The sequence below is a fragment of the Cyrtonyx montezumae genome, unplaced genomic scaffold, assembly GCF_038088225.1.
Source record: "Cyrtonyx montezumae isolate F1298 unplaced genomic scaffold, pur_monq_1.0 scaffold_20, whole genome shotgun sequence".
In the NCBI taxonomy this organism is placed as follows: domain Eukaryota; kingdom Metazoa; phylum Chordata; class Aves; order Galliformes; family Odontophoridae; genus Cyrtonyx; species Cyrtonyx montezumae.
The window spans coordinates 2,755,035-2,777,430 of NW_027071937.1; the positions used below are offsets into that span (position 1 = coordinate 2,755,035).

A 22,396-nucleotide genomic window follows, 5' to 3' on the forward strand; every position below is an offset into this window, starting at 1 on the left:
CAGAGATGCAAATCAGATCCTGCTTTTAGGGCTCTGTAGCAAAAACAAGAGGCGTTGCTTTCCTTATTTTGGAGCAAATCATTGCAAAGGCATCAGCGGCTGCGGGGGTACGGCCGTGTTGGGATGGCAGCAGGGGTCACATGCATGTTTTGAAGCCAGGAACGTGGAAACATTTAAAATAATATACAATACAAATATTTACTTACAAACATACAAAAAAAAAATACATAAGCACCTTTCAGACATGGGAAAGAGATGCCCAGGGTGGCTTTTAGCAATCGAATTCGTCAGGTTAAATTTTGTAAGAAGCGGAATTAGGTGATTGAATGGGGATACTACAAATTCTGGACACGGCCATGACATCTGCTTGCTAGACCCAATGCACATCTCACAGAAGTCAACGAGATGACCACGAAGAACTTCAGTAGAGCCAGGAGTCAACGTCAAGCTGAGCGCAGGGGTTTCAAGTTTCCATCCATTTTCCTTAGAAACGAGCAAACGAAAATCTACAGAGAAAGCACTCGGCATCATCTCGTGGAGAGAAGAAGTCTTGGATGCGTTTCCACCTTTGGATACGCGGGCGGAAGAGGTGGCCGTGCAGGAGCAGCAGTGGAGAAGGCGTGGTGGCCGCCCCGGTGGCACGGGGACAGGTCTTTGGGCCACGTGGGCAACGTCAGGTCATGCGATTCTGCGTGGGTTCGTGTGGGACTCGGGCAAAACGAAGGACAAAACAAAACGAAAAGGAAATAACCCATCGCTGTCCAGTTTCAGAACGTGCATGTGACGAGGAACTCTTTTTTTTTTTTTTCTTTTCTTTTTTTTTCTTTTTAATTAATTAAATGGCGCAATGAGGTTACGAGGTTGCTCATTTGGAGACTAGTTTTCAGGTGGCTCTTAGCCCATGAAGCAAGCTGGTCCCACCTCGAATCCAAATTTCTGTGACGCTTCTCCAAAGTCATTGAACATGATGTCGACGATAGGCACTTGCTCGACCTTGGGCGTGTTGATTTCCAGAACAGTCTTCTGATAGCCCTTCCTTGCCTGGGCGGAGAAGAAGGAAAAAGAGGAGCTCTGATGGTGCCTCCAACCCAATGCCAGTGGGTTATGATGTGCAAACCTTCACTGGTCAACTGGGAACACACAGATGGTGTCACCCAGGCATTTCCCAAGCTAATTCGGAGCCACTCAACACCCAACCCCCCAGCAGATGCAGTAGGCACCACTGAGGACGCTGGGGAGATAGCTGCCCTGAGCACTCACTTTGAAGCTGTTGCCACGAGGATGGAGTGGCACGAAGGCTGCTTTCAGCACAGCTCAGAGCTGGAAGAGGAGCATGGCAGAACTGCTGTGGCTGTGGTATAGTTGTTTTGCCTCCCCAAGGACACGCACGGGTTGTTGAGCAAATACAAGCAATTTAATTTGAATATATTTGTTTGACTATTATCTGAGCACTACTGAAAAGACCACATTTAAAGTTTGATGGAATTCACAAGGTGATGTTGTCTTTTTATCGTGCCTGCTAGCCATACAGTTATTTCTGAAATATAAATAATTATTGGAGGAGCAGAAGTGCACCCGGGAGCATACAAAGCTGCACAAACAAGTGAATTTATGGAGCAGCTTTTGGCTCTACCTTACCCTCTGATTTGTGTGTCTCAGAAGAATTGGCTGTATCATAGTTACTGAGAAAGGGCTGTAAGATCAGGACAAACATATTCAAATAACGGCCCAAACATTAGCCCTGGAGCTACTGTGGTGCTGGCTGCAGCAGCCTCAATCACAGTCAGGGTTCAGGGCCTCTCGGGGCCTCTGTGGCAATGCTGGGCTGGGTAACCAGGCCTCATTTTCCACATTAAGGCTTAATCTTATAGATGTTGCCAGCGTTTCAGCAAGAATGACCTGCTGAGGTCCTGGAGACAGTACAGGAATGCAGGAGAGGCAGAGCATCGCTCTGCAAGGCTCCTGCAGCATCTCACTGGGATATGGCTCCACACCAAATCCATCCCTGCAGGATGCAATGAGTTCCCTTGGTGTCTTTACCTCCTCTCCACAGCTCGCAGGAGCCTGCCTTGTAGAGAGGGGCAGGAAGAGGGCAGAAGTTTGGAAGTGATGCCCAAAGCCCTGTGCCCCTCCACAGCACCAGAGCTCACCCAGACCCTGCTGCTCCCTGCTTTGTTCCAGCCAGTCTTTGCAGCACCGAGGCTGGTTGCACTGACAGCAGCAAGTGCTAGAGCCTCCAATGAGAAGCAAGCAAGCAAACAAACTCAAAGGAGCTCCAGTCCTGTTCCCAGGCAAATATCCCTCATTAGGGAGAAGGAAGAGGAATGCAGGGCACCTGAGCAGCACCACTTAACCTAACAGGGTTTTCATCTGCCTTAAAATGTGCAGCGTGTGATCTTGCAGCTTCCCTGAGACTTATGAAGGAGAAGGGAGGGCTCTTTTTGCTGAGGACAAGTTGTGTTATCAGGAGACATGAGGTACTTGAGGAAAAAACTCCCCATGCAACTTCTGAGCATTTTCAGTAGAGGGATGAATGCCCTTTACCTCTCTTGCAAGAGTGTTAAAAGAAGTGATTCTAATTTGATTTTTTCCCATCGCTCCTGCAGTAAAAGTGTGTCTGCCAGAACAGAATCACTTTAATCTCAAATTACGTGGAGGGCTTTTGCTGTCAAACATCTCTATCATTCAGCCCTGTGGGCTTCAAGCACTGCAGTTGCAGAAGGTGAGAATTTTGCACGCCTTTGCGCTGGCAAACTGGATTTGGAACTAAATGCAAGCAGCACCTACTTTGCCAGATTTTCAGCTCCCGAGGGCAGATTGCTCAGAGCTCAGTCCTAAATCAGATGCCCTGCAGAAGGCAGATGTAAAGGCTGAGTGCTGGGCCACCTCTGGCAACACTGGACATCGCTCATGGCCGAAGAGAAGGAAAGGAGCACCACGGGGCTGTGCGTGCACGGGGAGGGCAGGGCTGCAGCTCAACATCTGCTTCTGAGCTCGCAAAAACTCAACCCTCGAAGCAACTAAATCAAAGGCAGTGGAGAAGTGACTTGCTCAGAGAACCCCTTCTGGAACCTTCCCCACGTACCGCGCAGCCGTCGAAGGCGGCTCGGATGTACGGGTTGTTGTCGTAGGACATCTCCTCGTCGTTGGAGCCCAGGAAGCGGATGGCCTTGTCGTAGCTGTTGGTGGTGGCATCGTGCCAGGCTACGGACTGGTAGCAGTTGTAAGTGATGTTCTGGTGGGCCGAGGCGCTCAGCAGCCGGAGGAACGTCATCTGTACCACTCCAATGGGGTTCCCGTCCGAATCCACGTAGGAGAGCTATGGGAAGTGGAGACAGGGAAACACTGGGCGGTGAGGGACAAAGGAATGCATTTAGGGAACGCCAAGGACCACCAGCTCTCCCATCCATCCTTATCTCCATGTGCAGGGGGGCACCCTGCCCTCCACTCCAGGGCTGGGTCTCCCCATCCCAGCAGGGCACAGGTCCTGCTCCTGCCATGCTGCATGGCACAGGGATGCTCTGGTCCTCCTGCTGCCAGGGGCAGATTATTTGTGTTGCTGGCTGTGATGAGCTAAGAAAAAAAAACTAAGGCTAACCAAGGGCAGGAGGAGAAAGGAATGGGGATTTCAGCCCTGGCCGCAAAGTGGCACAACACTGAACAAATCCCAGGATGTATGTCTCCAGGCCATTAAAGCCAGTACTGAGCATGTTTCTCCAGCTTTGGAGGAGAATGAAGATTTAATGGAAGGGACTGGGGCTTTATTTTTCTGCCCCATTTGACACAGTTATCTGACCTCCGTAGGCATTTTGTTCTGCACACACAGGAGTGTTTCCCATTCATCTTTCCTGGATACCACCACACTGGGATTTTAAGCAATCCTTGCAACTTCTTCCGCAGAAATCCTGCTCCTACTGACAGATGCACAGCTGCACCTGCGTGGGGATTTGCTCTGCACACCATGTTTCTTTTCTCCCTCAAGGGAGAATGGTGTCTGGAAATCTGCTTCTGCAAAACACAAGTTATTGAATGCCCCTCCAATCCTCAGGATTCAGGCTTTTCTGCGACTTTCCCCGTGGCCCCCAACAAGGAAGCACCCATGGGAACAGTCAGATCACGTTATGGACTGACTGCACTTGAGGTGGCACCTCCAGCCACGACGAAGCCACCGGAGCAGCTCTTCAAACTGCCCTCTACAGACAGCTGACTTCTTTGAGAAATGACTGGGAGAGAAATAGAGGCACACAAACAGCACAACGTTCTTCAAGGTACGGCGAAGCATCAGATCACGGTGCAGGCTGCAAACAGTAGAAGAGATTCACAACCAGACAAGAGAGTTATGAGTAAATGGATAATAAAAAGAAATAAAATATACCAACCGGTTGTCAGGATGCTGTTGCACTGTCCTCCTGAGAGTTAAATATGACTGACCATGAGAGAGCCACGCATGCCAGGTGGAGAGAGAGCTGGAAGCCACCAGGACGTAGAAGGACGGGGACCCAAAATGCTGAGTACTCAGTGCACACTCAGTGACACATGGCACTGCCCATCGATCTGCAAGAGTTACTTCTCTGTGTATTCCTACTTCAAATCGATGCTTGTTTTGGGAGCCTGACTGCTTGCTAAGGGGGATCAGTTGTTCTGCCTCTGCACGAGGTTTACAACAGGACCCACTGCGAACTGGCTGTGAGCACAAAGCTTGTTGGTTTTGCAAAATAAATAAATAAATAAATAGAAATCAATCTTTTCCCTTTTTCTGTGTTGTAGCATTTGCCTGTGGCAGATGCCATATGGCAGCGAAGGAGAACAGGATGGATGGGTGGCAGGTCTTGTTAGAGCTACTGGGAATTACATGCGTGCATCATGCACACAGGAGGAAAGTGGAGGCCAAAAGAAAACATCTGCAACCCTCTTATCCCTCTGAATGCATCATGAGGAACGCTGGGAAATTAACTCCACGTACTCCGTGTCATTGATTAATGACAGTGGGGAAGAATCAAAACGAAACTTTCTTCGTATTCCCCACTTACTCCGCCCATCTTTGGGTGTCCCCAGAAGAAAGGCAAGCGTTGGCACACCCGCTGTAAGCAGAGATTATTATGGGGTGCCTTGTAGGCAGCCCCATGTCTCCAGGCAGGGCACGAAGGCTCTGGGGTAAGCAGAGCAGCCCTGCCAACCTACAAACAGAATTCAGCCAACTCACATCCAGGCAAACACCTCCCCAGTCTGGAAGTTTCACACTTCCAAACACTGACTGCTATGAAATGCTGCTTTTTTCTTTTTTTCTTTTCTAAATCGAATTCTACAGTTTTGGGGGTTGCTGTGGCAGGTCTTCTACGTGCTGGTGGCTTTTTTTTTTGTTTGCAAATGGAAAATGTAGGACAGGTAAAAAGCAAGGAAACAGCAACACAGAAGCAAGAAACAAAGGGCACCAAGTGGCACTGAAATTCCTATTTTAAAAAACAGGCCCCAAACTCTAGGGTGCCCATTCAGCTTCTACAGTAGCCAACAAACAGGCTGGAAAAAAAAAAAGGGAAAAAAAGGGGCACAGAAGATGCAGAGATGGATGTACTCGTAATATTAATTGCTGAAGTGCTCTGTAATTAAGCTATGAGTAGTTGCCCTCCAAGGAGCTATGAGGCTGAAGCCCTGGCTTTGCAGCCTTGTTGGATGGTACAGAAAAGCTGCAGAAGCCATATCCTTCTTGTGGGCAGAATCAGAGCATGTGTTTAGTGGCAATGAAATGTGGCTTAGGGAAACAAGTCAGCATCCTCCTTTGTTTGCCCTTTAAGGTGGAAGTTTGCATGTTCTGCAGGAAACCTCTGCCCTGGGCAGCAGTGATGTCAGCACCTCCACCTGCTCATATCTGCTGAACATTTCCTCCTTCCCTCATCCTCCCGATCTGACTGAGCTCACGATGTGCATCCCACTAATCCTGTAGGAACTGATACACAAGTGGGAGATTTCTATTGCAGGAGGAGAGCTGGCTCATGCTAATCATTTGATGAAGGGCTCAGTGGGAGAGCGATCTATGCTCAACATGAATGTTCCCCTACAGGACAAAACACTGGAGCTGCTTCGTGCTTCTCTCTCTCTCTTTTTTTTTCTTACATGTTTCTGTCTTGTTTGCTTGCTGACATCAAACACTGTTTGACCTCACAGCAGTTTTTCCTCTCTTTAATAAACCTCAATTGTGACTACATCAAACCCCAGGCCATCAGGCTTGGCACACATATGGCTTGAAATCTTGCTTTGAATCAATGACATCACTTCTCCCAGGCTCTGGGGACGGTGTGGGAGCCCCCAGCGTGGCTCACCTCCAGCAAGGAGTTAAGATTCTTCCTTTGGGGACAACCTGACCTGGTTATGTGCAGACTCACCAACCCAGCCTGGGCTACCCACAAGTAAGTGGTGCAGCAGCACGGTGCCCAGCTCCAGGCTGAAGCATCATACAGAAGGCTGCAGGATGAGGCCGTTCTCCCTAGGGACAGCAGCATGGGGACATCCAGTTTGCCCTCGCCATGATGGGAGCAGCTCAGGGGGCAGCAGCACCCTCCTGCAGGGCACAGAGCTGGTCACCAAAAGTATCCCCGTGGGGTTCTGCTGCTTCTTCACCTTACATATTCCACCTTAAATGTTTTAACCACAGCTTGTGATGGTGATTAGTCGAGCATGCAGAGTGCAACAGGTCTGGCCATACCAAAGCAGATGACGTGCTCTGATTCAGACTACAGGGCCAAGGTTAGCCACTTACCAAAGACCCCCGCTTGTATTGACTATACCATGTGGAAGGCTGCTCTTTGGGCCAACGAGCCATTTTACTCTGTAAAATATGACACGGGTTAAAGAAAACTGAAAGCACTGAGATGCATCTTACCAGTTTACCGCGCTTGAATTCACTGAACCAGGAGCCTGGGTTTTCCTTTGGCCAGGAAGTAATTCTAGTCTAGTTTGTGGACGGCAGTGAGGAAGGAAAGAAAAGAGAAAAAAGAAAGAAAGAAAGAAAGTTACATTCAGTTCCACGAGCAGTGTCTGCATGTCTTACTGAAAACGGCCGACTTGTTTTAAAAGCATGTTTATTTAATCTTTATACACCAGTAACAAGACAAGCCAGCAGAGCCCTACAGTGCCAGCAGCCTATCAAGCAGAAGGAGATGTTGCTGCCTGCACCAGCCTCCTTTGCTAAGGGCTAATGATTGCTAATTCTAGATACTTTGGATGCAAAACCATCAGTGCAGTCTATTGGCAGGAGAGCTAAAAGGAAAGATACAGGAAAAAATAAAGAGGCATGAATGGCAAAAGGGCTGGTAATGGAGGAGGCTGCTGTCACTCAAACATCAAATCCAGGTGCTGTGGGGCTAGGAAAGGCAACGAGAAGCATTATGGAAAAGCCTCTAAGGTTGTGCAGCACACGGGGCAGCACGTGCAGCACCCTCTGTCAGTGTTGGACCACTGAGCACGGCGGAGCTGCAGCCACCTGGAGCAGGACAGGGAGTGACCTTGATAAGAAGGGTATTGTCACAGCATCCCTTATGGCAGTCCCACTCAAGCAGCTGAACCATTTTTTTTTCCAGGCAGAGCACAAGGAAGGAGCATGGCTGCTGTGTGCTCCCCCTCCTCTTCCACACGTTCCCTCACTTCTGCTGTAAATCTCATCAAAAGCAATGGCCAAACTTTACCACAGGTGTCCTGAGACTGTTCTTTCCTTACAGACTGCAAACCATAAAGCAAATTAACGTGCTTCTACTGCGTTAAGGACGGACTGAAAGGGGATATGTCTTAAACTCTGCTATGGCTTATAATAAAACCATTCATCCAACACGTAATGCTGCTGTGATCACTGTTCTAAGTCCTCTCTGTGGAAAAGCAGCAGGCTGAGCCTTTCTCGTGCTTATGCTGGCGTTGCATAAGTGTAGCACAATTTGCATGTGAGGATCATCCCAGTCTGTGTCCAGCAGAGCAGCTCTGCAGCAGGGTCAGCAGCTCCATGAAACAGTGCACGGATATTAAATTAAGAGTACGGGTCAGCTAAGCATATCAGTGCACATTAACATAATCAACAGTGTGCATATGAATATTCGTTTTAGGAAACAATCTTATATTGTCCTGACGTGGAAGAAAAAGAAAGTCGTGTGGACTTACTCCTTCAGACTTCTTATCAGGGAAGATGCAAGTCTCTCCACCAGCTGTGAAATTACAGTACACTTTGAAAGAGTCCCTGGAACATCCTTGGTTAGGATCCACCCAGTATTCACCTGGATGAACGACAGGGAAGAGAAGGGAAGAAAGAATCAGCACTGTGAAGGGATATCCAAGTGCACGTCAACAACCACCTTACCAGGGCTGTTCATCCCCATCAAGGCTAATATTATATGTAATTTTAAGAAAAATGGTGGTCAATTCCATATAATACTGTGGCATCTTTCAGGAACAGCTTTTTTGCATCACATATCCCCATTCTTCTCTGTGTCAGCCACACTCCTCAGGGGGCAACAAGGGCCAAGGAGTCCCCAAAATCTTTCTCTTCCTGCACTCAGTGATATGCACTGTCTGAAGCCAGGAACCCACTGTGTTTTCCCTGTTTCCCCCCTGTCCCAGGACACACCATCTGGGAAATCAGGGTGACAGAGCTGGAGATCCTTGCAGGTACGAGCTGGGTTATGTTGAGTGCCCAACGGATGCTTCATTTGCTCAATTTCCAGTTTCAAGGAATTCAGCGAGCCGAAAATTTCCTCCATGCCATCTGCATAGTCCATGTAGTTGTCAGCATTTCCATCGTCCACCAGCTGGCTGGCATCGATGTTTCTCCTGGTCCTCTTGGAAGATTGGATGGGCAGAGGCTGGATGACTTCTCCAGGAGGACCCTGATGGATGGGGGAGGAAGATACAACTTCTCAGTGGAAATGAGGATGAGATAGGGTGAACGGCCAAAGCAGCCAGCAGTGCTGATGAACAGCATCACAAGATACACACTAGACATCACGGGGTCACTCCATTGAAAGGACTCCTGATATGTTGAATCTTTATCTGGAAATCTACGTGACAACACCCATCAAGTTTGTGTAATGGCTTGTACTTACAGGAGGCCCTGGGGGCCCAGGAAGACCTGATTCACCCTTCGGACCTGTTGGACCCTAGGTGGAACGAGAGGAAAAACACTAGTCACTTGTAAAAAGCATTTGTAACTGATACCACACCCCAAACTTAATTTCTTTCCATAGTCTCTATCAGCAAAAGCTTCATTCCTGTCCTTTCAGGCAAACAAAAGGGGTCTCCCATTCCCATGCCCCCAGTAAAATGTCTATTTTATAGACATTTTATTTGCTGGTGCTCAGTGAGAAACAATGCCAAGCACTTGGGATTAAGCAGTCAAACTGTCCTCAGGCTTCCTGCAGAAATGGAAGGATCTCTCAATGTATGAAAATCCAAACTTTCCAAATCAATTCAGCGGATTTAAAAATCAAATCCCACCTCGAAATTAATAAAACATTGAATTCTACATGGTGGGAAAAAAAAAAACAACTTCAGGAAGTTGCCCAAGAGGAATTTTTAACTGCCTGAATAGGAGATCTGTAACATGAAGCTCACTTTAGTGTTGCATTTCTCACTGAGTTCCTCGTTCTTCAGCTTGCCACCTCCTGCTTCAGTCTATTTTTAATACCCTCTGCATTACAGCAGTAGTTTTTCTCATAAGGACTACTCCCTGCATTCTTCCTTATGATCTTTGCTACACTGATGTTCAATGAAGTACAATGCATGTAACAGAAACCTTCCCCAATTATAATTTCTGAGCTTAGACAGTCTGAAAAGGCTGCATTTGCTACAGCCATCTTTGGCTAATTGCCTTAACACTACTGATGTGGAGGAGTCACAGCAGGCTGTGCACTTAATAAGAGATCCTCAGCCTCTTCACTTAACAATGTCTATACTCACTGATGATCCTTTAGCACCTTTGGGACCAGGTGGACCCTGCATAGAGAAAAATACAGAAGGAAGTTAGTATCTTTGTTAGCAGAAAAGTCAGCATCTCCCTAGATAGAGACAGAATACTGCTGTACTAGTTTCTGCATTTCTTTTCTTCTCTTCTTTTTCTTCACATTCAATTCCTTTATGTGCCCATTTTTCACATCCCTTTCAGATGAACACTGCTCTTTTTTCCAAACACACAAAAAGCACTCTTGAAACACATCCAAGTGCTCTTACTACACCCAGCTGGGCAATCCCCATTGCCATTAGCATCATCACACGAGGTCACCCCAGAAAGGCCATGCTGGGTATACGGGAGCCCTGAGGTGACCCCAGAAGGGCTGTACAGTTCCCCAGGAGTTCAAAGAGAATCACTGGTCACATACCGGTAGTCCTGGCGGCCCTGGGGGTCCAATTGGTCCAGAGGGACCGGTGATACCCTGGAAAACAAGAACAAAACAGTACTGATTTGCAGGCAGTGATGCTGGCCCACAACTACGGAATCAACCACTGAACACCTGGATTTGGAGAACATACAAATCTGAAGCTTAATCTGGTTTCTAAATGCGTGCACGATCCAGATAGGAGTTTGAGTGGGGAATCTCGTTCAGGCACAGTTGTGTAAGTCAGTCTTCCTGACACATACTTGTGTCACCATCTCCCCAAGCCTACTCAGCTCATTTCATGTGACTCTCGAGAATCCACTTGCTGCTAAAATGGATCATTTTGGAGCATGGCTGTATTTCACACATAGAATAAACCACGTTAAGATAGAAAATACGACTCAAAAACTAGCAACGTTCTCATGATGAGATTGACCATCTCTGCTATACTGCACCTGTTCTAAGGCAGCAAGCCCCATGCTTGAAAAGCTTATTTAACACAGGTCTTATGGGACATTTACCTGCTCTCCTTTGGGTCCTGCAGAGCCCTGGGGGCCTGGGAGACCTCGGTCACCCTTTTCTCCCTGCTCACCCGGTGGTCCAATAAGACCAATTAAACCTGGATGACCCTAGGGGAAGATAGCAGATGTTAATTATGATCTCTCTCTGGAGTTAACAGAATGCCAAAGCTACCTGTGAAAGACATTTATAGGGACAAACCCGAACATCTAAGAAAGGTGATAGGAGTGCGTAGCTATCCCTGACACGTGGAAGCAGCAGAGTAAGGTGAAAGCACTGTCTTTTTGCAACAGGAAATGCTACAAATATAGAAAGAGAACCACTGCAATGGAGCACCTGCTCATTTTATATGTGAACATCCATCACATGCATTTCCCCATGCCCCACACCCATACACAGACACCAGGCCACGCAATGGGGTCATGCATGGCACTTACCTTTTCTCCTTTAGGACCAGAGTCTCCTTTGAGGCCAGGCAAACCAGGTGGGCCCTTTGGGAGACGGGAGGAAAAACAAAGGGGAGAATGAATTTATGGAAAAAGCCTTCTCCCACCTCAAAAGCTCATCAGATTTGATGGTTTGGACATACCAATGGGCCTGGGGGACCATCTGGGCCAGGGGATCCTGGGAGGCCTTGTTCACCCTGTAAAACAGTGCACAGTTCACAACAGCACTGCTTCCAGATGATTAAGAACCCGTGCTTGTCTGGCCACCATGCAAGAGAATATTTACCCTGTTTTCTTACAGATAAAGGCAAAAACATTCATACTCATTTTGTGCTCATATCTCTACTGGAAAAGTGGCTTCTGAGCTCCATGAAACATTGATCCAGAGAGAGGGTAAGCAGACCCAAAACTCAGATAAAACATTCTGGGTGACGATATGCATCACTGTGTCATTCCCACTGAGGATGTTTCATCTGCTTTCGGGCACTTAAGCATGGAAACTGTCTGCTCCCTTGTAGACAGGATCTTACACTGGGAACAAAGCATCTTCCAAGGCAGACGGGTTACAGAAACCTCCCTGCCCAGAAGCTTTCCCAGGTGTGAGGAATATTGGGGAATACTCACAACTGGACCAGGAATTCCTCGAAGGCCATCAGGGCCAGGCTTCCCTGGAGCACCCTGGGGACCAATCGGGCCTGTTTTCCCAGGAGGCCCTTCCAAACCAGCTTCACCCTGGATGCAAGAGACAGTGTGCCTTAATATGCACTGGGGGCATTGAGTCATCTTCCCAGAGACACAGCAGCTGCTTGTAAGCCATCACTGAGTGAACGCAGCTCCCTGCACAGCACATAACATTTTCCATTTGCTGATTTTCTTACTGCTTCCTTATCCCTGATGTGCTGAGGAAAAGCGTTTTCTCCCAAACAACTTCACTTTTCAGGGTTGTCTGTGTCTGCTGATTTACAGCAGGAACAGCCTTTGCTGCAAGCTCTCCAGAGCACAAAGCTTGCTTTGCTTATGTCCTGGGAGATGTGCTAGCAGAGCATGTCCTCCACCATCAGCGTTCCTGTGGCTGCCATGACAATCAGATCTGTAATTTGCAATCCCATTTTACATTTCCCCCATTACCCCTACTGAAATAACCACGGTCCAATAACGCTGGGTTAGCTCTGGGATGTGATGTAGGACTCTGCATGCCATATTATTTACAACACATTAAATTGCCAAATATAGCACTCTGTCATTTCAAAGCAAGAAAAACACTCTCATGACCTTACCAAGTTCTAATTATCTCCACAGAGTTTGTTAAAAAATGAAACATACATTTAGATTTGAGGCCAGTGGCCCCAAATTCAGGCTAATTTGTTGTAACACAGCAAAATCAAATCACTGTCCTTCAAATAACAATGTCAGAGGGTGAGTGGTTTGGCATATGAAACACATGGTAAAAAAGGAATCCCATTCAGCTCTCACCTTGGCTCCTTTCTCTCCTTGCCTTCCCTCAGGACCAGCTGGACCAGGAGGGCCCTAGAGAAAGCACATAGTAGATGCAAAACTCAGTTAGATTACCCTGATTTGCAGTGCTCTAGTGGAGTTACCAACACAATGCCACAGCCACAAGAAAGAAGGCAAATACAGAGACAAATCTCTCTGAAAAGCCCTACGAATTAGCCTCTTGCCACACAAACCCCTGGGCTCGACCAGTAAGAGGGGAAATGTTGGAGCAAGTTTTGTTTTCTTGTGGGTGTTAGAATCTTAAAAAGAAAACAAACAACAAAACAACCATGGAATTTAGCTCAAAACTTCCCATTGATTTCCAATGGCTGTGGATGGCAGGCCAACATGCTACTGCCTTACACTTCCTTCAGATCTGGTAATAAAACTAGCCTTAAAAATAAAGAAATGATACAAATACATGAGGAAAATTATTCCTAAACGATCCGCTTACCCTTTTTCCTGGGGGTCCAGAGGGGCCTGGCTCTCCTGTGGGACCTGGGGACCCCTAGATGGAGAGTGAAGGAGAAGTAGTCATAACTGCACCATGAGACACGGGAAGAACGAGCAAGTGTGTAAAACTCAAGCAGAGATGTAGAGTTTGTTCCAAACCAGGGTGTGGGTGGTCGGTACAACTCCCGACACCTCGCTGGGGTGCAGGTGGTATCTTGTTTTATCTCTTCCCACCATGTAATACCATAAGGCATGGCAAATTTAAAATGAAAGGCTAGATTTTGTATCTCTAGAAGCTATGGTTTGCTTTCTGGATGTACTGCTGAGCAGCCTGGGTGGATGGCAGCAGCCAGGATTGCACAGACAGGAGGGAGGATGGGACTGCAAAGGAGCAGAGGACTCACACAGAGGAAGCTGGGGGAAATTAGCTGCTGTACATCTGTATTAAACTCTTTGCACCAGCACACAGTAACCACAAGGACTGAATACAGATCCCATCCATGCAGTTACTCACAGTCTGACCAGGTTCGCCATCGTCACCTTTGTCACCAGGGGGACCATCTTGACCCTAAAATATGAGAAGAAAGAAATCAAAAGGCATATTGAGGGTATGAATGGAGCTAAGTGAAGTATCAGAAGCAGCAGGTGTCATTCAGCTTGTAAGCTTTGCATTGCTGCTGCCTCAAAAGCTGCAGTGTGGTCCTAAGAACAGTCCTATGGTGGGACTTCCCACCCTTCCCCAAGTAAAGTAAGAGCAAATGCCAGAGGAGCTTCTGCTGAATGAACAGCACACAGTCATATTCCACAACATCAAGAGGAGGAACCCAACTGCCCTACTGCGAGACAAACACTTACAGCTGGGCCAGGCTCTCCAGGGGGACCAGGGTCACCAGGGAAACCAACTGGACCCTGCAAAGAGAGAAAACAGACACCTCCACATCAGAGACTGCACCTGCTAACCTGCAGAGAACTCGTACCTGTCACCCTAGGGAGCAAAATCCCAATTCCCTACCCTTAAACCTAAGCCCAGTTCACAGCTCAGCTTTGCATGTTCAGTAATTTCAACCCGTCACGGTTACCAGTTCAGCTCTGCAGCCAGTTTACACAAAGCTCTAGTATCAACATGGGATTTCATCAAGCTTTTCATCAATATATTAGATAAGTGACAGCGGAATCCTCTCAGCATTGGGGAATGTGAAGATTAGAAGGTTTTGCTTTTCCTTTCCATTTAATGTATAACATTTTTCACCTGAAGATACTCTCAAATCATTCGATGACTGAAATAACTTCACCACAGTTCTCCCTACAATCCTACTATGCACTTCAAATGATCCTTAGAGCAGCGCTCAGACAATAGGTTTCAACCAATAATGCAGCATCCCAAAAACCATCTGTTAAGAGAGATGACTAACTCCCCTGACTCCTCTGCTGCTTCGTACCATCTTTGCTTATCGCATGATGAATTTCTTCAACCAACAAGCATCAAAGGACCAGGCAAGACAAATATCGTACCATTGTCATCTGGTATAAATCAGTACAGCTCTACTGGCTTCAATAGAGCTACAACAACTTGCATTAGCAGGGAACTGACCCTGGAGATACTGCTCCCAAATTCACATAAATCTCCTCTAGGCTATTTTGGAAGCTTTGCTGTGGTGCAGAGGACCCTGGCAATGCATAAACTGAAGTGTAAAGTAAACGTACCACCTTCTACATAGGGATGAGTTTCCTGATAGCCTGCAAAGAGAGACTAACAATTCAAGTGCTGCCGGAAGACAAGGTACGACTGGGTACTTTCCTCATTATCACTCTGAAGGATTAACATTGCAGAACATTAGATGGGTTATTATCACGCTGGTAAACTATTTCAGATTGCACAAAATCATCTGGAAAATGTCTTTCCATGTGAAAATCTCCACAGGGCAAGACAAGGAAGCACTATTCTGACAGGAGGGGGTACTTACAGGGCTGCCTTTGGGACCATCATCACCTGGTGGACCTTTAGGGCCAGGTGGACCAGCAGCACCAGAGGGACCTGCTTCGCCCTTTTCACCTCTTTCACCTTTTGGACCCTGTGAAAGAAAAAAGGTGTGTCTATTACTCAGAAAACCAACGTACTGATCTCTAATTACCCTTTAATCAATTCTGAAAAAGCCTCTCTGTATCTTAAAACATAAGGACATGATTTGGCAGTCCCTTCCCACTAAGATGCAGCGGTGCTCATGTTGTCATGCAACAACTGAAGTTATCCTATAAACACCCCAGAACGTGGCAGTGTCTCTGCCTGATGCCCACACCAAGGTCATGGACGGTTCAGTCCCTATAGCCTCATAACACACCCGTGCATCTCTGAAACCCTTTCATCCAACTTTTGGGTGGAGAAAAGCTCTCCTCCACCACAGCAGACTTACCGGGAGGCCGACCTCTCCAGGCAGACCAGGCTCACCAGATTCACCAGGTTCACCCTACAAGGAGCAAAAAAGATGCCCAAGTTTACACTTCTATAGGATGTAGAGCTTTCTGCTGACGTGCTCAACCCCTATGGCCTCTGAGAGCTGCAAGCCTCATCAAGTCATCAGACATTGAACATCACTGTTTCCTTTTTCAGATATATTTCCATCTTCTTGTGCTTCAAACTGGGAGAAGCTGCCTCCTTTCAAATGGCACCTGTTTTATTCATAGACTGTGCTGACTGCAGCCACGCTTTTACCCCACCACCACCCCACTCACAGCAAGTGTTGGAGCAAACCTCCTGCAGGCCTCAGTCGCGTTAGGGTGGATGCTTTACCTTCTCTCCTACTGCACCAGGATTTCCTATTCCCCCGGCAGGGCCTTGAGGTCCATCTGCTCCCGGTGGGCCAGAGGGACCTCTGGGCCCAGGTGGACCTGGGGGGCCCTGAAGGAAAGGGGAGACATATCAGACAAGTTCCTTGGAAAAATGCATACGTTAGAGATGAAAACAGGAAGAGAAAAGCTTCTTACCATTTGCCCAACATCACCTGTTTCTCCCTTCTCACCAGGAGGTCCAGGCAAGCCCTGTGGGGGGGATAAAAGGGGATAATTTTAGTTGTGAATACTTCCCACAGAGCCTCAGCCCTTATCAGCCCAGCACTCCCTGGATGCTGCAGCTCACCTGCAAACCCACAGGACCGGGGGGACCGGGGAAACCTCGAGGTCCTTCGTCACCTTTCTGACCAAAAAGACCTTGCTGCCCTCTGGGACCCGGCTCTCCATCAGCACCCTAGGAGGAAACAGCCTGCTTCAGCTTAGCACAGGCACAAGGCAGGTGAAAAGCCCATCCCCACCACTTCCCACTGCAGCCAGCAGCCACGCTCATCCACACGCACTGGGTATGAGCAGCACCCGGCAGAAACTGCAGTTCTGTCCAGTGCATCCCAGCACTGCTCTTGGGTAAGAAGAATTCCTGCTAACAGTACTCACAGCCGGGCCTGGCTGACCGATTGGACCTTGTGGACCTGTAGGACCTGGTGGACCCTGTCAGGAAACAGAAGAGCAAAGTCAGTTCAGGAGTAGAGAGTGAAAAACCTCACCTGAACAACAAGAGGCCCTTGAGCACAGCTTCTATTAAATCTGCATAAATTCTCAAATGAGAGCAAGGGGAGGACAGGGTCAAGCCTCCTGGATGCACCAGGGTCCTGCAGGACTGGTCCCAGAGGATGCACTTAAACTTGTTTTGCAAAACACTGTCTGAGGGAGGTGAAGGCTGGAAGTCTTTCTGGGAAGAGGGAAACCATCTGTGCATGTCTATGTAACATAACATGTCTGACAGATCACCCTTAGCTCAGCACCACCTTCTTCATGTAGGTGCTATTACCTTCTTGCAGGGCCAAGTAGCCAAAACCAGAGCAACCTGACCTCATCCTTCAGTGCATTCACAGGAGAACTTGTGCAATTTATTTTCCATTCCTCAGGCTCTGAGCACGCAAAGGGTGCTTTAATGTGCCATATGCATCCAGAAAAGCAACTGCAGCCAAAAGCCCAACTGCAAAGGCAAGTGTGGCTGATGTCTGAGATATTTACATAGCATACAGGTGACAGGGAAGTATCTCAAGTGCACTCCAGGAAGCTGGAGGAGGAAGACGCTTCAGCGGGCACTCTCATTTTTACAGTGTGTGTTTTTGACAAAGACAAGGAGAAGACGAAAGAAAGACAGGAAGAAATTAAAATGATACCATTCTCTGGCCTGTTCATCCAAAAAAAAAAACAACAGCCATAGATGACATCCACCACACTCACCTGCTCCCCTTTGTCGCCCTTGCTGCCCTTCTGGCCAGGCTCCCCAATTTCTCCCTGCCAGGTGTAAGGAACACAGTTAGCTCATCCGGGGACCACTGCCACATCTCCCCACCCAGCAGTAGTGCTGTGCCCCGATGCCAATTCCCACAGAACCAACTCAACAAGTCCAAAGATTCAGCTGCTCCAGGTGTAACCAAATCCTTTGGCATCCTTTAGCTTCCCTGAGCCACTGTGTGATGGAAGCATCACGCCGTGTCCTTGTTAGCAGCAATGAGTGATACATCCCAGTTTTCTAAGAACCCTCCAGTCCAGAGGGGTTTAATGAGAGAATGGGGAAAGGTAATTTGGAAAGGCCAAGCACCTGAGGGCAGGCCACCTGCTCCAGGCTCAGGGGAGGCTAACAGTTTCAGCTAGCAGTTTGACTGAGAAGTGCTTGTGAAGCAGTCAGCCTGATTCTCTCCCAAACCCAACCTCGCTCATCCCATGGGATTGCAAGTGCCATAAAACATCCCTGTGTCACAACAGGCTGCATGTCCACCCCAGTGCCAGCAGAGTGGCCATGGGATAGGCGGCCCAGCTCCTTCCCAGTGACCATGCACTGCAGGGAGGCTGCTCCTACCTTGTCTCCATCCTCACCAGGGGGGCCCACGGGACCTGCTGGACCTGGGAGTCCCACGGGGCCCTGGATGCCGTCCCGACCTGCTGGTCCTTGAGGACCCTTCTCGCCCTGGAAGCAGAAGGAGTAGGAAGGTCATGCAGAGCACTCCTCCACCCTCCAACTGACCCACTAAAGAACACTAGCATTTTATTCAGCCCCTGCCTGTATGGGCATGTGTAGCAAGGCTGGTCTCCAGCTGACACATCCCTGTGCTCACTCTCCAAACGAGATAAAACTTCTGTCTCCAGAGATAAAACCCAAACAAATCTAAACGGTGAATACCCAGATCACAGCTGCAATTTCACTGCCACAGCAATATAACCAGATCTAATCCAAACCCTCTGCCATCTCTCTCTGGATGACAAACAAGTCTCCTACTAATTTTTATTCCCACAAGCCAGTGCTTACTGACACTGGGGCTGGCTGTCCATGGCTAATCACTAAATAATGGCCCTGAGCTCCCTCCTGAACCCCTGGACAACAGAAAATACATGAAGCAAATAAAGCAATCTCTGCTGGCATCCCACTTAAGCATCTACTTGTATTCCTCAAGCCTAGAGCCTCTGCTCAAATTTGTTTGCTTATACGAATTGAACAGTAGATATTTTTCGGTTTCCTCGTATATGATTTAATTGCATCTGAGTCTTGGTGTTCTGTTCTGAATAATTAGATGCCACATAAATTGCCTATTCATCTGTCCAAGAGCATATCACACAGATAGTTGGCAGGACAGATGTTCGTAAGGCTGATTCACTGGGAAAAGCTTGCCTCTGGACTAGCTGCTGGAGTTTCTATTAAGCCATCAAATGTGGAATATGCTGGCTGATAAGCACTTCTGATAGCAACAATCAATCAGTGCAAATGTCCTCCAGCAGAAATGCCAGCATTTGCTCATTTTGCTGGACCTGGGTGTGAACTTCAGCAACCCAGAAGTCAGCAACACCTCCCTGCACTACTACTGGGGTGCAAGTAACAGCCCCCCTCCCTTTTCCTCTGGGACTGCAGCAGCACTGAGCTGCTCAGCACCAAGCCAAGAGCAGGCATCCAGCCCACTGCCCCATCAGTCTGCTGCATCTCACGCTTGTGCTGGGGGAGCAGAAGACGTGACAGCACGTGGGCTGGGTGCTGGGCAGGACCATATGGCACAGCTCCACTCACAGCATCTTAGCATGGGTGTCAGCAGACGACCAGCACGCTCGTGCTGCAGGAGCAAGTAGCATCTTTTCTTTTTTTTTTCTTCTCCTTTTTTTTACACCTCACCCAGTCTGTCTCAGTGCTCAGCTCGATTTCTACACGACCCACAGGCATTGATCTGTGGACTGGTACTTACTGGGGCTCCCTTTTCACCTGCAGGTCCTGGAGGTCCCTGTGGACCAGGTCGCCCTGGCAAGCCGATGGGGCCAGCTGAGCCAGCAGGACCTCGCTCACCAGGAGAGCCCTGTTTGGTGAAGGAAAATATTATTGGGACATTGATTGCTATCTATACATAGAAAGAAAGAAAGAAATCCAGCAGTAGGATGCTTCAAATACACCAACTCCACAGGTGAGCACGTTTGAAAGTGGGACTTCCATGTGATGGCTTGGTACCATCAGCCCAAGGGATCCTGCAGATCCTTTTTTAAATAAAATCCCTGGAATGGCTGAGTTCTCCCCAGGCTGGTGCAGGGAGCTCAGCTCCTGGGGGCACGTTATCAGCTTGGAACAAGCACACATTTACTTCATGGTTAATGCAGCAGGGAGGGTTCCACAGTGAGTATTTTCTTTCAGGAGGGCTGCACTGAGCGAGAATCTCAGTTGGGAACAATTTTCAGAGGGAAAGCTGGTGCCTTAGAAGCAAAATACTGGATGTCCCAGATCATCCCAGTTCCCCTAGCTTGTCACGTATATTCACAGCTAACACCATAAAATAACTGAGCAATTACATGTGTCTTGTAAAATAAAGCAATATCCAGCAAGCCATTTGTTAGCACAAAGGGAATAATGGATGAAGCTCTGAGCTGTGACTAACCCACTGTCTTAGCTTGCCAAGCTTGTAAACGTGTTAGGTGGTGCCTGGGAGGGCAAGGATACTCACTGCAGGACCGGGGGGGCCTGGGGGACCTTCGTTGCCTTTCAGACCTGGGGAACCCTGGAAGATGGGAAAACAAAGTCATCTGGGGAGCTGTGCACTGCACTGCCTGGGCATCTCGTTGCTGACACTTACAATGGGGCCAGGCAGACCTCTCTCTCCGGGGAAGCCTCGCAAACCTGGGGGACCATCCTTCCCCGGGAGGCCGGCAGGACCGGGGTCCCCCTGCAATGACAAAGGACAAACAGCTGAGGATCTGTGGATGCCACGGAGGTCCAACTCCACACTCAAGCCTTGATGAGCCACTGTGAAACATCCCCTCTTTCCTGCATCATCCCTCTTCACCTTTGGCAGAGGGGCAGTTGAGCATGGAGGGGGAATCCAGCAGGGCGCACATCCCTACCTTGGTCCCTTCCTTCCCAGTGAGGCCAGGAAGACCTTGTTCACCCGGGGGACCTGGAGGACCCGGATGACCTCGCTCACCCATTGGACCAGTTTCACCAGTTGGGCCCTAAAGAAACAAAAGATCAGGGAGAAGGGGGTGGTAACAGGCATTAGGCACTGGGAACTTCTGGAATGAAAGCATTCACACACGTGAAACGCTATTACTAATATTACTATGTGCTCTGGATTTCCTTTTAATTGAAAACTTCTTGAGTAATTCTACGATCATGCTGGTTCATCCTTAGATGGGGCATAAGTAATTGATTAGGCCTCTACTACATGGCAATTGCTGGTACGTGGGCACTGATAGTGATGAGCGTATGCTAATACCCAGCACAGAAGGTTCTCAAGTAGTTCATTTTGGAGGAGAAGAAAAGGCACGTGCACAGGACTGCAGCATCCCCGCACAATGGTGTCTGCTGGAACCACGGCTGTCGTTCATGTCACGCTGCAGGGTGCCACTTAGCACCAGCACAACGATAACACTGCTCAGCAGCCACACATCACACCAGCTGCACACCACTGGGCTGAATGAGACTGTCACACAGCCCGATTCTGCACTCGAGCTGACAGACACAGACGAGGAGCTGGCCCTAATCATGGATTTCATCAATCAGGGAATTCACACTACCATTAAAGGGGACAAGTTAATTATTTTGTAATTAAAGAGGAACCTCCCTGGCAGTTCAGGAAAGAAGACTCAACCCAAACCCAGTGCTGCTCAGCCTAGGACTGACTACAAACCCAATGTGCGAGCCCTGTACTTAAACGGTACAGATTCTGGTGGTGCAGTTATCATTTCCAGATGCCATGGAGTTCATTGCAATGAACATTTAAAAAAGAAATTAATTAAAGAAATAAAGCAAAGAATCTGGCAGCGCATTATCATAACAGGGCTGTGTTTCTTCATGAAGAAATGGAAGAGCACTCCAGTCACATCAGCAAAGGGGTGCAACGCATCGTACAGATGAAGATGAACCACAAAAGACTGGTGCAAACGCCAGTGTTTGTTCCTTACCTGGGGGCCTACAACACCAGGGGGGCCAGGTGGGCCGGTCTTGCCTTGGAAACCCTGTTAGGAAAAGGGAGAGGACAAAGAGATGACGTTTCTGCCACAGAGCACTCCCCAAAGGGACCCAGAGTGCTGCCTGCCTGCTGCCCCCCAAGCAGAACGACTCACCATGGATGGACACCCAAAGGCAGGAGGAAAAAGAAATCAAACAGGAGATGCAAAATATGAATCTGAACATTCACATGGGGAAAGACAGCGGTAGAAATGGGCCTTTCAGCTCCAGTGGAGGGTTCTAGGTGCAGCCCCAAGGGAGGAGTGGGTGTTTGGGTGGAAAACCATCAGATCTTTAGCTCAGTCCTGCTGTTGTGATGGAGCTACCACGGTTTGGCTGAATGATTGGCCAGATGTATATATAAAAATCTCTACACTCATAAAACCTACAGAGGAAATGGCTAGTAAAAAGTCAAAATGCTCATTTTTCCTAATGCTGAGCAATTCTTCATAGCTACCCAATTCCTTTCCCCCGCTCCCAGCTCTGGTGTGACTCCTGCTCCAGGTTTCACCCTGCAGGAGCTCTGGGTCTGGGTGACCACCCTGCACTCTGGCACAGGCAGATCCACTTTCCAGCCCCGCTCAGTTTTCTTTCCTTCCTCAACATCTGCTGAAAGAAATCACAAACCTGCTTCCCTCTAGATG

The 22,396-nt window shown here is 48.3% G+C and overlaps 1 protein-coding gene across 2 annotated transcripts in view; it reads right to left on the bottom strand.

Moving 5' to 3' along the window:
• Positions 1 to 765: 765 nt before the first annotated feature.
• COL5A1 (collagen type V alpha 1 chain) overlaps positions 766 to 22,396 on the bottom strand; it is a 122,990-nt gene continuing 101,359 nt past the window's right edge. The window contains exons 38-66 of one of the 2 annotated variants that reach the window (XM_065737251.1): positions 21,707 to 21,760; positions 20,648 to 20,755; positions 20,380 to 20,469; positions 20,251 to 20,304; positions 19,507 to 19,614; positions 18,138 to 18,245; positions 17,519 to 17,572; positions 16,703 to 16,756; positions 16,395 to 16,502; positions 16,244 to 16,297; positions 16,050 to 16,157; positions 15,673 to 15,726; positions 15,226 to 15,333; positions 14,117 to 14,170; positions 13,776 to 13,829; positions 13,263 to 13,316; positions 12,788 to 12,841; positions 11,939 to 12,046; positions 11,458 to 11,511; positions 11,306 to 11,359; positions 10,871 to 10,978; positions 10,353 to 10,406; positions 9,934 to 9,969; positions 9,081 to 9,134; positions 8,606 to 8,864; positions 8,143 to 8,255; positions 6,755 to 6,823; positions 3,086 to 3,319; positions 766 to 1,041 (exon numbers count right to left, since the gene is read on the bottom strand). In XM_065737251.1, the coding sequence (XP_065593323.1) occupies positions 895 to 1,041; positions 3,086 to 3,319; positions 6,755 to 6,823; positions 8,143 to 8,255; positions 8,606 to 8,864; positions 9,081 to 9,134; positions 9,934 to 9,969; positions 10,353 to 10,406; positions 10,871 to 10,978; positions 11,306 to 11,359; positions 11,458 to 11,511; positions 11,939 to 12,046; positions 12,788 to 12,841; positions 13,263 to 13,316; positions 13,776 to 13,829; positions 14,117 to 14,170; positions 15,226 to 15,333; positions 15,673 to 15,726; positions 16,050 to 16,157; positions 16,244 to 16,297; positions 16,395 to 16,502; positions 16,703 to 16,756; positions 17,519 to 17,572; positions 18,138 to 18,245; positions 19,507 to 19,614; positions 20,251 to 20,304; positions 20,380 to 20,469; positions 20,648 to 20,755; positions 21,707 to 21,760 (2,568 nt within the window). In that variant the 3' untranslated portion in view covers positions 766 to 894. Of the gene's footprint in view, positions 1,042 to 3,085; positions 3,320 to 6,754; positions 6,824 to 6,877; positions 6,947 to 8,142; positions 8,256 to 8,605; positions 8,865 to 9,080; positions 9,135 to 9,933; positions 9,970 to 10,352; positions 10,407 to 10,870; positions 10,979 to 11,305; positions 11,360 to 11,457; positions 11,512 to 11,938; positions 12,047 to 12,787; positions 12,842 to 13,262; positions 13,317 to 13,775; positions 13,830 to 14,116; positions 14,171 to 15,225; positions 15,334 to 15,672; positions 15,727 to 16,049; positions 16,158 to 16,243; positions 16,298 to 16,394; positions 16,503 to 16,702; positions 16,757 to 17,518; positions 17,573 to 18,137; positions 18,246 to 19,506; positions 19,615 to 20,250; positions 20,305 to 20,379; positions 20,470 to 20,647; positions 20,756 to 21,706; positions 21,761 to 22,396 lie in introns of both variants that reach the window. The other variant, XM_065737250.1, reaches the window with a different exon arrangement.